We start from the raw sequence: 13857 nt of genomic DNA on the forward strand, positions 1-13857 counted from the left end.
CCACCTAACACCAGTGGAAGGGGCTAAATATAACGGCTACTTATCACCAATGCAAGGGGATAAATATCACTGCCACCTAACACCAATGCAAGGGGCTAAATATCACTGCAACTTACCACCAGTGCAGGGGATTCATTATCACTGAGCTTATGTTCACACTAATGCATCACTTGTGATTCGCACAAGAACCGCACTCCTGTGCAAATCACATGTGATATGTGTGCGGTGCGATTGGAGCCATACATTTTGTATGGCCCAATACGCACCTCACCCTCACCAAAAAGGTGCCCTTTTTTGAGTCCGCACTTGAATCAGATCGCATGGGTATTCACATCTGCACATCGCACCATGTTTTGTGCACCGATTTTGGGGTGTTGTTAACTTAACATACATACTTGCAGCGGTTTGCATGAACAGGGTGCGATTCTGATGCGGTGTGGAATTCGCACAGAAGACACTGCATATTCTAAACCACATCAGTGTGAACCCAGGCTTACACTGATGCTGAGAGCTATTATTGTGGCCACTGACACTAATGCTGAGGGTTATAATTGTGGCCACTGACACCAATGCTGGGATAATTATTACCGCCACTGATACCAGTGCTAGAAGTTATTATTGTGTACACAGGCACCAGTGCTGGGGGTTAATATTGCTGCCACTGACACCAATGATGGAAGTTATTATTGCAGTTACTGACAACAATACTGGGAGTTATGTTTTTGGCCAATAACTCCAATACTGGGGGTTAATACCCACTGACACCAATGCTAAGTTTGCTATTCCATCCACTGACACCAATGATGGAAGCTATTATTGCAGTTACTGACAATACTGGGAGTTATCTTTTTGGCCAATAACTCCAATACTGGGGGTTAATACCCACTGACACCAATGCTAAGTTTTCTATTCCATCCACTGACACCAGTCCTGGGGGTTATCATTGTATGTTTTACTTCCACTTTCTTTTCTCATATTTCTCCCTCTTTCTCATATTACACAGATTTTGCACACCTATGTACACATACAGTATGAGCGCCTAAGGATTCACATGCAGATTCAGAGTATAGATCTACACTCATTAGACTTTAAGAGCATAATCTGATTTTTAGAACCTGAAGAACAACTACATAATAAGCTGACAATCCTCACACAGAGCAGGTACATTATACTCTGTGCTGTAGCGCACATTTAATAAAGCAGTGTAAAACCAACATATGCTGTAACCTAGAGCGACCAATCAGAATCCAGCAGATGCGTCATTTAAGAGCAGTCAAAAGAAGATTTCATAGAAGCAGAAGGTAGTAGAGTCTGCATAACACTTAAAAAACAAGATCCCAGGCTTTCACTGGGGTGACTTACATATCCAGGACTGGTATCCCAAAATACATCTGAGTCTTCCTCCTCAGGATCCCTTTGTGATCCTTGTCTATACACAACATGCTCCATGTCCACAGGGTTATGAGGAAGTACAGAAATAGGAGCTGCCGTAGTAGACGATCATTGAAAAATGAAAGGGGAGGGCAGTGACTGCTGCTCAGGGTTAGAACAAGGAAGGGAGAAGATAAAAATTAAAAAAAAAGCTCAAGGAGATCTGATACTACTGTATGTAGTTGTCCTAAGAAGTGCCATGTCAGTGCAGCAAGGAGATATGACTGTTCAGTATGACGTCACCTCACCTTTGTCCCGGCATCACCTAAAAAACTTGTTAGTCCATAAAAGGTGACAGGTGACTGCAGGTATACAAGGGAACTACATGAAAGATTAAAGGGAACCTGTACTGACAAAAATACTGAGGCTTCCATTAGGCTGGTCATACATTATCCAGCTCTCAATTTGTATGCAATCAAGCAGGCCTTTGCACTACATCACTGAAAGTAATGCAGGCCATACATGGTTTGAATTCCGAACGATTTTCATACAAAAAATCGGACCTAAGAAGAATCGGCCAATTTTCGCTCTGTTAGTGGGGCAATGGCATCGGTCGATTTTCGTGGTTCTTCCCCATTTCGTTTATCGGGCATGCTGGAAAATTCGTGAAAAACGACCGATTTTCAAAATCATTGGTGGCACCATCGGATTACAGAACGAACGACGTTTCGATTTTCGGACAAAAAATCGTTCGGAATTTGAACCATGTATGGCCTGCATAAATCTAAAGAAAATTGAATAGGAAAATTGTATAATGTCTGGCCAGCCTATTGACATCCTAGAATGCTAGTTGCCCGGCTCTTTCGCTATTTATCTCACTTTATTATTTCATGTTATACAGCAAGTGAAATCTGACCGAAAACGGAATTTTTAAAAGGCATACATTTTCCAGATCAGTGACCTAGAAATTAACCTCTTCACGCCTGACGAACGCAAATGTGCGGCCTCTCGGTGTCTGGGCCTAGGCACTGAGCGGCCGCACATTTGCGTTCTATAAAAAATTAACATATGTGCTCAGAGTGCGGTACACACGGAAAGGTCCCGATCTCCTCTTTTCCTCTTTCAGATCTTTCCTGATTATGTGACCGCCGTGACGGCGTGTCACGGCGGTCACATGACCTTAAACCCCGCCCCGCCTCCCGGCTTCTGAAACCCTTAAAGGGCCGGGAGGTGCCGGCGCGAAGGGCTTAATGATCCCATTCAATCTTCATGACACCAGGCAACAGGATTTTAAAATATATCTATGGTCAAACTTTCAAATTATATATTTCAATTATTTGTAGCCTACTCCTATTAATCTGAATGGTATGGAAGTTTGTAACGCTCCGTTCACACCAATACGTTTTTTTGTGCTTTTTGCAGAAACGCTGTGTCACACATTTCACAGAGCCTGCCTTCTGAACTGCTGAGGTGCTGAGGAGGCAGCAAGGTACCATGGTATATGTAGTCCTTAGAAATTGAAAGTAAATGGCTGAGAAGAAGCTGCAAAGCATGCAGGGAATCCAGGAAGTTGTGGAAAAAGATGGCCGGCAGACAAGAAGAACTCACAATATGAAATATAACTATTGTCTATATAACTATCACAACACCGATGTTATATAATGAAAGTGTATGCTGTGACCATAGTTCTCCTTTAACTGCGGCAGGGCAGTCCCCGCTGCGCTGGATCACATGCATGCACGTAAACCAGCATTTTCAGGTAGGGGCGCATGCAGGTCCTGGCCAATGATTTATGGCTGGGACCTGTTGATTGGCTTAGCAAGTGATAATTCAGGGCCCTGCAATTATAAAAATTGTGAACAGCGATCTGCTTGTTTTTTCTTTTCAAACACGTTATTTAGTAAAAGCAGCACATATTACACACATAGTTAGGCACTCAGTTAACCTTTTGATTGTCCTCAGATGTTAACCCCTTCTCAGCCAGTGTCATTTGTACAGACACAGTGTATAGTATTAGAACGAATCACTGTGCTAGTGTCACTGGGGGTGTCAGTCAGTTCCCTCCAAGCGTTAGTGTCAGACTGCCCTTCACAGTTCCTCTATAAGTCGCTGATCGCCACCATTACTAGTATACAAAAGATAAATAAATAAAAACTGCAGTATATATACTGTCATTTATAGACTCCATAACTTTCACGTAAACCAATTAATTTACACATGTTGGGATTTTTTTTTTTAGCAAAGACATGTAGCAGAATACATTTTGGTGTAAATTTATGTCGATATTAGATTTTTAAAAAATTTTTACTGGACATGATTAATAGCAAAAAAGTGAGAAAAAAATGACATAAATTTCATTTGGGTGCAGCATTGCATAACCATGCAATTGTCAGTTAAAGTAACGCAGCACCATAATGCAAAAAATGGCCTGGTCATGAAGGGGGGTAAATCCTTAGGAGGCCAAGTGGTTTTCACTCACTTACACTTACCGGGATTTTTATTGTCAAAGCAGAATACATTTGAATCTTTACATCTTTATTGGATATATTTTATAGCAGAAAGTAGAAAATATTGCTTGGTATTTTTAAAAGTGATTCTAAAGGCTTACATTTTTTTTAATAACAAACATGTATATACTCACCTACTGTGTGCAATGGTTTTGCACAGAGCAGCCTGGATCCTCCTCTTCTCAGGTCCTGTGCCAGCACTCCTGGCCCCTCCCTTTCTCTAGGTGACCCTAGAGCAAACAGCTTGCTATAGGGACACCCAAGTAAACATACTCCCCAGCTGCTGCTCCATGTGTACATTCACACAAAGAGCTGTAGCTTGGCCACGCCCATTCTCTCTTCTCACTGGCTGTGATTGACAGCAGAGGGAGCCAATGGCTCCCCGCTGCTGCCTCAGCCAATGAGAAGAGGGAATCCTGGGATAGCTGAGACTTGCTGGATTGGGAGGGTGCTTAGGTGAGTTCTGGGGGGCTGGGGGTATGCTGCACAGAGAAGGTTTTTTACCTTCATGCATAGAATGGATGAAGGTAAAAAACCTTGAGCCTTTACAACCATTTTCATTTCTGTCTTTTTTCATTTCTATAATAGAAAACCCAGTGGTCAAATACCACCAAAAGAAAGCTCTATTTGTGTGAAAAAAATTATATAAATTTCATTTGGGTACAGTGTTGCATGACCACGCAATTGCCAATTAAATTAGTGCAGAGCTGAATAGCAAAAAATGTGCAGGTCATGAAGGAAGTAAAATCTTCTGGATATATAAGTGATTAAATAAGTCCCCATTTTTTGCTCAGCCCAGGTTTCCTTTAACCACTTGCTTGAAGCCCTATAGTAAAAATACTGCTACAGGGCGGCAAAATCATGTATATATATGTGATTTGCATTTCTGGATAGGAGCATGTGCACGTGCTGCCCTATCCGCACCGATATTGGCGGCTACGGATGTGAATCACCGGGTCCTGGCCGGAGATTCCCCGCCGGCACCCAGCGATCGCCAAGTAACACTGACATGAGAGAGACCTGTGTGTAAACAATACAGGTCTCTCTCCTGCCAGCAAGAACACGCTGCTGTGCATTTCTCTGAAGAGCAAAGAAATACACAGCAGCATGTTTCCCTAGTAAAACACACACAGCACATTATGTAAAATAGCACACAGCTAACCCTTAGATCACCCAGATGTTAACCCCTTCCTGCCCAGTGTCATTAGTACAGTGTCAGTGCTTTTATGAGCACTGATCACTGTATTAGTGTCACTGGGATGTCAGTGGCAGTTAGTCAATTCCCACCCAGTGCCAGAATGCCATTACTAGTTCTAAAACCGTCTGATGTTATCAAGATTGATGCAGTGCTCATAGCCCTGCATTAGATCTAAGGATGCCAATTTCTAAGGTCCACCGTTGGAGTGTAGGGGAGTGTCATCTGCCGGGGGAGAAGAATCAGGTAAGTAAAAGTGCTTTTCCGGTCCCCTAGGCAAAAAGGAGCAGTTAACCCTCTGCAGTGCAGGTGCAGCCCCACTGCAATGGAGGACTTTTAGCTTTCTCAGAGTTGAGCATTTAAATTTATAGGCTTGCACATGGGCTAAATGCTTAGTGTGCAAGTAGCCAAAGGTAAAGACTTGGCTGAAATGTATATATGTTTTGCCTGCCAAAATATTTATAAATTTGGCTAGTTATTTTTGTGACACACGCACTTCTGCTAAACAGTAAGGTCTCTCTGCAATTTCCTAGTATAACAATACTGCTTCCTATCAATGATGAACTTAGGCATATTGAGACTAGGATCACAGGATGCAGCCATGTGTGGGGCAGGGAATGCTCTAGACATAGATTATTGGCTCAGTACAGGTGGCAGCGCACTGGTCGACTTGCTCATGTGGGTTCTGATCTTTGTCCCAGCATGCCCAAACTTATCACTATTTCCTAGTTGAGCTCCCTACTCACAGAATACAGATGATGTTCTTGATTAATTGTCCAATGAGGAAGCTGGAAACAGACAGGCGACTTCACAGCACCAGTCTGGCTGTGAAGAGTGAAAAAGTGAGTAAAATCAAGCTTGGCTCTGCAGAACGAAAGACTTTTGACAGCTAAAGCGGTCTGTTCCCTGATGACGTCTGATGATGAAACGTGTAGGGGTGAGGCTGTATCTTTTGATGACATCACATTCACCCAGTGGAATGCATGCCGGGGCTGGGATGAGCCTATCCAGTGGCCTATCCAAGCAAAACTTGGTGGCTATATATTTGGGTAGCTCAGGAGGTACAAATACATATGAGTGTATTTTATATTCATTTTGGGGCGTTTTAATTTAATAAATATATTGCGCAAATAAGTATTTCCTCTGGTTTTTGTCTGTACTAATTTAATGTGGAGGAGAGGAGGTGTTCTCTGACGATTTTACATTCCTACAGTGGGGCGTTGATGTAGTGGAGGATTCATATGGCATTTTACTTTTCTATTATATAAGAGGTCACTTTTTTTCCGGTGAGTGTGCACCGGGATTGGAGTCATGTAGTGTTTTGGAAGTCACAAGAGGAGGATTCAAGTGTCTAGTGTGGCACACGGGCTTATACAGAGTGTTTATATATCAAATAGACTGTCTGGTAATACACATGCACAAGTTGGATTGCAAATGGACTTTACACAGTATTTTTGCATGTTTATTTGAGTTTATTCATTTGCATATGTTGGCACATTATACATATTTCACTTTAATAATATAGTCACTGATTTGTGAAGGTATATATTAGCCAAACCAATAAACATACAGTATATGTATTTCTCCTGTGTATCTAGATGCTTGTCTTGAGTTTTGCACTGATGCAACAGCAAAGCTGGCTCTTTACCTGGCACATAAAAGTTATATAGAATCTCTGTTGAAACTCTACGCTTGGATTAAGTGATACAATATATTGTATATATAAAATGAAATACTGCCTGCAGTGGCTAATGGCAGAGATAAACAACGTAAGAACGTATGAAATTTGTGGTTTGCAAACAGGAAGGAAGAGACAGGCGCAATACCACTACTGCAAGATGAACACTCAATTCAACACGCTGAATGACATCATCTGATGTCTGAAATCAACTATTACAATAGTTTTCAACTGATCCTGATTTTTAAGAGCTATGTTTTCAGAATTTGCCCTGCAAGTTTTTTTGTGTTTGGTACCAATTTTAACAACCAGAGAAGGGCTTTCAGATAAAAGGAAATTTTTGAGTGCCATGGTTTTTTGCCATATAATGGGTGTGCGCAATTGTAAGGCTTGTCATATTTGGCATCTATTACTTGACTTTTATCATTTATAAAACATATTAAAAAAAACTGGCATACTGGTGAGGGAGATTTACTAAAACTGGAGCACTCGGAATCTGGTGAAGCTGCGCATGGTAGACAATCAGCTTCTAACTTCAGCTTGTTCAATTAAAGTGATATTAATGGCTAGGATTTTACATTTAAAAATGGGTCACCCACCGGTGCTCCTGTCCCCTCCCTCCTGCCAAGTGCCCCCAGAGCCAGCAGCTTTAAGGGCACCCAAGTAGGCTTACTCTCGAGCCGCAGTTCAGTGTGTGCATTTACACACAGAGCCGAAGCTTGGTCCTGCCCTCTCTCCCTCCCTTCTGCTGGGTGCCCCCAGAGTAAGCAGCGTGCTATGGGGGCACCCAAGCATGCATACTCCCCAGCTGCTGCTCCATGTGTCCATTCCCACAAAGAGCTGTAGCTTGGCCATGCCCCTTCTCTCTTCTCATTGGCTCACTGGCTGTGACTAACAGCAGCGGGAGCCAATGGCTCCTTCTACCATCTTAGCCAATGAGGTGGGAGAATCCCCAGAACTCTCATGCACATTGCTGGATTGGGATGGTGCTCAAGTAAGTTTTAGGAGGGCTGGGTGAGCTGTTGATGATAAACAACCTGGGAGCCTGTACAATCACTTTGACAATAAAACCTGGAAGCTGATTGGTTCTTTGCAGAGCTGCACCAGATTTTGCAGCCTCCAGTTTTAGTAAATCCCCCCATTGCATTTGCTTGCACTAAAATTAATTTTAGTGTACTTTTTCCTAATATGCGTTTGACAAATCGCTGCAGGAACATTGTGCAACATAAAAAAAATAAACTACCACCACTTTATTCCCCAGGGTCTCTGCTTTGGGAAAATATATACTTTTTTGGGACCTTAAAGTCATTTTTTAATCACAAAATGCTGATTCTGACGTGTGCAAAAAATATAAAAAAAATTTCCTGGTAGGCAAGTGGTAAAGGGCTTATGCTCATGGGTACAGAGGGTCATACACCATTAAGAGGGAGCCTATTTTTGTGCCTGGTAGTCACAGGTGTCTGTGTACAGCTGCTTCCAGCAGCCTGTTCAAATCAATTACAGGCTGACAGATACCATGATTGCATGGACATAACTGTATATCTGATACATGTGTACAGGGACAGATCAATGGTCCTGGGTGCAAACTTATTTGTTAAAAGTTTTGTATAGAGAGGGGAAGGGTTAGAACCTCTGTCTGGTTTTAATACAGTTTGTGCCCCATTTGGGGATATTTACCTCACAAGGACAAAAAGTGATGAGATATCTCTATTATGGGGACAGAGGCAGCAACAAAAGTACATTTTTTAGTAGAGTATTTAGAACATTTGTCAGATTTTTATTGCTTTCCTGTCCTGGTAACAGTTGTTTCTTGTCTTGGAGTCACCAAGACAATAATAAGTAAAAGGAGATCTCCTCCACATAGGGAACAGACAGCAATAAAAACTTTACAGTGGTTGTTACTTTTACTTACTCTCTCAAGTAAAAACATTTTTGTTGGAGTTGAACAATAAGAAGTGGTATAAAATGACTTGGTTTCAATTTACCTTGATTTCATATTGTGGAATGCGGTGTTCTGTGATCCCCCATCAACTAATTCATTGCTCTAAGTTTAGATGAGCTTTATCAGCATCAAAGTGTCCATCCATATATCAGACATTCTTTATGTCATGAAATTCAGTAGACTCTCAGTGTTCCTGGGGTCCCAGCCAACAACAGGCAAGACAGATACTAAAATGGTGCAAATCCTCAGAAATATGGTCAAAGTAAGGAGCAGACAAAAACTGATATAGGGTCCTTTCACATGGGTGGACCAGTTTAGGGGATCCGCTTGCTCACCGGGGGATCTCTCTGCCGAGTCCGGCTGAGCAAGCGAATGACAGGTCTGTGTCCGCTCCACTGCTGCAGAGCGGACACAGAGCAGCTCCTTCTCCTCAGTGGGCAGTCAGATAAAAATGGGCCACCTGTCCGTTCCTATCCGACCCAATCTGATGGATGGAAATGAAATTAGATCCCCATCCATCTCTTTTTTGCAGGTCGCATCGGATTGGATGTAGGCGGGTGTAAATGGACACATGTCTGTTTACACCTGCCACTCCATAGAGGAAAATGGAGGTTCCAATCGGAACGTCCATGTGAAAGACGCCATAGAAGGCTGATAGCGAGAATGGGTATAGACTAACAAATTTAAAGCAGGCCCTAAATGATGTGATTTCTTTCCTGCAACCACATGTTAGTGTTGATGGGGAAACCCTCCTGTGGAGCTATTGTGGTCTCCCGGCGGAGGGTAATGAGGAGCCATCCCTTGCTGGGAGAACACGGCTATGGCCACTGGCAATAATAGCATGTAAAAATCCTACATGCTGGATGTACCCAAGTCAATCAATGGATTGACTTGGGTACAATCAGCCTGCCCATAGATGGTTCGAATCTTGGCTGGTCCCTGCAGAACTGGCCAAGAGTCAAACCATCTATTGCTGGCTTTACAGATTTCAACTTCCAGACACGTAAACAAGGGTAAACAGGTTGATAAGCTTGGACAAGCTGAGTACAAACCATACAAATGAATAATCCAAGGCATGAACTGTTCGACAGAAATCAAAGACAGACAAACACCTATTCAGGGCATAAACAAGGAGACAAGGCTGTTGGTAAGGCAGGTTTTAGGCTAACCATATATTATGCAATTTTCTTTCCTTCGGCCACAGGTTGAAGGAAAAAAAACAGCTTGATTCCGCCATCACCATAGTCAGTTGGGGAATTCCTTCTGCAGTGCTATTATGTTCTGCCAGCAGGGAGCATGGGGAACCTTCCAGCAGAGTACAGCGATCACCTAAAAAAACCTGACAGGCTGGTTTTACTATAGATAGATCGACTTCAGTACAACCAGCCTGCCCATAAATGGACTGAAATTTCTGCTGAACTGGCCAAATTTCAGTCCATCTATTGCCAGTTTTAAGTGTGCCTTGGTTTAAAGTCCACTAATGACTTCAGGTGTGTAAAAAAGACCTAAGCTGTAGTGAGTGCAACATATAAGCAAAACTTCTCATCTAAGAAGGAACAGTCCCCACATTTATAGTTAAATTTTCAAATACTATGTAACCCTGAAAAAGAATATGTACTGTAACTTTTTAAAGGTTGTTTTGTATGGTGATTGCAGGCCTTACAACAGTAGCCTTATTTATAGTAATGGTGTGCGAGTGGGCTTTATTTCAGATCATCCTCTTTCAAATAAATAGATAAGATATAATAATAACAGGAAGTAGGGTTGCAAGATACACATTTCTTCAATGACTGATTGAAATTTATACCAGAATATCAGGACCAGTATAAGCAAGTTTATTTTGCTGCACAATATGCCACTAAATATCACTTAGAAAAATAGGATAATATGGATATATGATTGAAACACTTTATGAGAGAGGAAGCAGTGCTAAGAAGCCTTTAGATACACTGGGCAGGCAGTGCAGTCAGTACTCCCTGCATTGTGAAGTCTGCCTGTAAGGACAGAGCAGGTAGAGTAAAGATCCTGCACTGGGCCATTCTAACTATGTGGGTTGCCAAGATCTTCATTCCATAAAATGTTAATAAAATTTATTTTTTCGCTATACAATATCCACATCCACTGTGCTTATTATAAAACTGTGTTTTGACCAATGTAGATAAGCTCCTGAATTAAATTATGTCCACAGGAACAATTTTGTTTGGGAACATTGAAAAATCACTACTCAGAAAGTACTCATATTCCTGATGCACAAGTTTGATATATTACTTCTCCAAGCCAAGACTTTTACATGAAACATGAAAATATGCACACATATACACCCACAAACTGCATGGGATTTCCCAAGATGACTAGTGCATTCGGCACATAGAAGAGGAGCCACACCTCACCTCTGACTGTGATGTGGAGGCTGGATCTTCACTATCTTCTGATGACTCCAAGTCTCCTGGAGAAGTAACAGCCTGATTAAACAGAGAACACAATTATAAGCAAGTAATTGCATTACAATGGTATTTCATATCTAAAACCAATATTCGGTTGTGGCACCACAGGAATGTCAATTCTAAACAAATTATATCTCTGCAAAGCAAAAATTAAAGCAGACCTTCAGCCATAAAGTGAAAGTGCCTCCTACACAGCCTGGGCACAGGCAGAAGAGTTCCTCCTCCCCACACAAAGCATAACTGAGATCAGTATAGTGTCAGTCAAGGACAGTATTATGTCAGACAAGGACAGTATAGTGTCAGATTAGGGTGGTATTGTGTCAATTAAGGGCAGCATAGTGGTAGGTTAGGGTAGTATAGTGACAGGTTAGGGTTGGCTTTGGGGGGGGGGGCACAACTAAAATCTGAGGGGAGGCATAGCCCACCCCAGCACCCCCTGCATCCGGCCATGGGTCCCAGCCTATTTATACCCACCTCAGTCTCCTACTGACCATTCGTCCTGCCAGGGATTGGCTGAGGCAGTAGGAATATGTAAGCGAGGGTCTGCTTCTTCCACCCACTAAATTCAGGGAAAATCAGTCAAGCCTGCACCAGCAGAACCCAGAACAGCCGAAAGCAATCAAACTTAGCTCTTCTGGCTACAGGGATTCAAAAGCCAAACTGTTAGCAACCTAGCTAGAAGGGTGCTGCGGTATAAATGCTGCATGGTCAGATTATATGGTGTAAAGAATAAAGAGCTGTACTCTAAGGCAGGCCATAGATTATGCAATTTTCTTTCCATCCACCAAGGATGGAAGGAAAGAAAATTTCTTGACTCCCCCATTAACAGTGTCAGTGTTGATAGGGGAATTCCTCCCTCAGCGCTATTGTTTTCTGCTGGCGGGGAGCCTTCCCTGCCAGCGGAACACAATTAGTATTGCTGACTATGGCTGATGGCAATAATCGTTCGGAAAAAACCCAACAGGCTAGCTGTACAAAAGTCAATTGATAGATCAACTTGTGTACAACCAGGATGCCCATACATGGATCAAAATTCGGCGGGTCCCTGCTGGGGACCATATGTATGGCCAGCTCAAACCAGTTAGGTCCTGGAAAACTTTAGTGTACACTGGACTTCCTACAAAATACAGTTTGTTATCTCCAGATGTACCTATCAAATTAAAGTGACTGTAAAAGTTTAATTTTTATTTTTTTAAAATAACAATATTAAACCTATCTGCTGTATGCAATGGTTTTGCACACAGCAGCCCTGATCCTCCTCATCTTGGGTTCCCCACCAGTGCTCCTGTCCATTCCCCCCACCGAGTGCCCACCATAGCAAGCCGCTTGCTATGTTGCCACTCATCTGTGCTTGCTCCCGAGTCCTGCTCTGTGTGTCCATAAGGCACACAGAGCATGGCTAGGCCCTGCCCCCTGATCCTTCCTCACTGGCTGTGATTGACAATTGCCAATGGCTCCCACTGCTGTGTCTCAGCCAGTGAGATTAACCTTAATCCCAAGAACTCATTAAGGTAAAAAAAAAATTCTGCCTTTGCAACCACTTTAATTGAGCCACTTTTTGATGTTTTTGTTTGTATTTTATTGGTAGATATAGAAAATCATAAGTGTACCAACCCGTTGTGGTATCTTGTCCCTGGACCTCCTGGGAGGCTTCCATGTTTTCTCTTTAGTTTCTGTGTTAATGAAGAAGTTCCTGCCTGTTGATGGATCCACGTAGCATTCCCAGTTATCCCGAATGTGTACAGGAGGACATGTAGGGCTAGGAGGGCCTCCCTTTGTCCTCTTCAGCTCCTCCAAATTGCAGTAGACTGGAGTGTCCTGCATTGCGTTGGCCAAATTCACCTTTCCAAAGCAGACAATGTTACATGTTAATATAAAATATATAAGGGTATTTTCTCAAAGTGTTTATTTTACTGTAAATGTTATTTAATTCCCTGCTTCTCCATATAAAGACACAGAGGATACCTCCACACACTAGGGATGTTGTAGAGCACCATCAAATGTCTGGGCACTGTAAGCATGTATGTCCCAAATTCAGCAAAATAATATGGCTTTATTAATGAGATGCACCTCTGTGTTTCCACATGGATGGATCAAGCAAGCAGCCCACATTTCATATAATAAAAGAAATATGTAAGGTGCCATTGCTGACCTTTTTCTGAATGGGCTAATTGCCTGGCTGTCTCTTACTATGGACAACATTAACATATATTGATGATTAATTATATCAAGCTGATATTTTGTACATTTTTAATCTTAAAAAAAAATTAAAAACAACAATGCGTTCTCTTTATGTTTAACACCTACAAAACCCGCTCTGCTGTTCTCCACTGTAGTAGCAAAATCCTGCTAGCTGAAGATTCTTCAGCATCTGGCACACATCTGGATCTTCTGGTCTGCCCATGTGCTCTGTGGTTTCTTACTTCTGCCCCATGTCATTACTGTGTCCTGTATTGAGGTAGGGGCACGGGCGGACTGACCATTTAGCCACTCGGGCACTGCCAGACGGCCCGGGGTCAGTAGGGGGCCCCATGAAATGCCCCTGGTACCTTTTCATAGGCTATTTTGGGTGTGGTTTGAGTGTGGGCAAGGACACAGGGGCCCCATGATTTCCTATTGCCTGGGGGCCCCATGAGTTGTCAGTCCGCCCTTGGGTAGGGGTCAGCAGGAGGAACCACAGTGCACAGAGAGGGGCCAGACATCTGATACTCCCAGAAGTG

General features: G+C 42.6%; 1 protein-coding gene across 2 annotated transcripts in view; it reads right to left on the reverse strand.

Moving 5' to 3' along the window:
- Positions 1-13857, reverse strand: part of ARHGAP9 (Rho GTPase activating protein 9) — a 181847-nt gene that overhangs the window by 92036 nt on the left and 75954 nt on the right. For both annotated transcript variants that reach the window (XM_089681293.1, XM_089681287.1), the window contains exons 4-5: positions 12752-12979; positions 11084-11155 (exon numbers count right to left, since the gene is read on the reverse strand). In XM_089681293.1, coding sequence (XP_089537419.1) covers positions 11084-11155; positions 12752-12979 — 300 coding nt within the window. The remainder of the gene's footprint in view (positions 1-11083; positions 11156-12751; positions 12980-13857) is intronic.

The sequence above is a fragment of the Staurois parvus genome, unplaced genomic scaffold (assembly GCF_062004578.1).
Source record: "Staurois parvus isolate SC_StPar_1 unplaced genomic scaffold, SC_StPar_1.0 ptg000017l, whole genome shotgun sequence".
NCBI lineage: Eukaryota > Metazoa > Chordata > Amphibia > Anura > Ranidae > Staurois > Staurois parvus.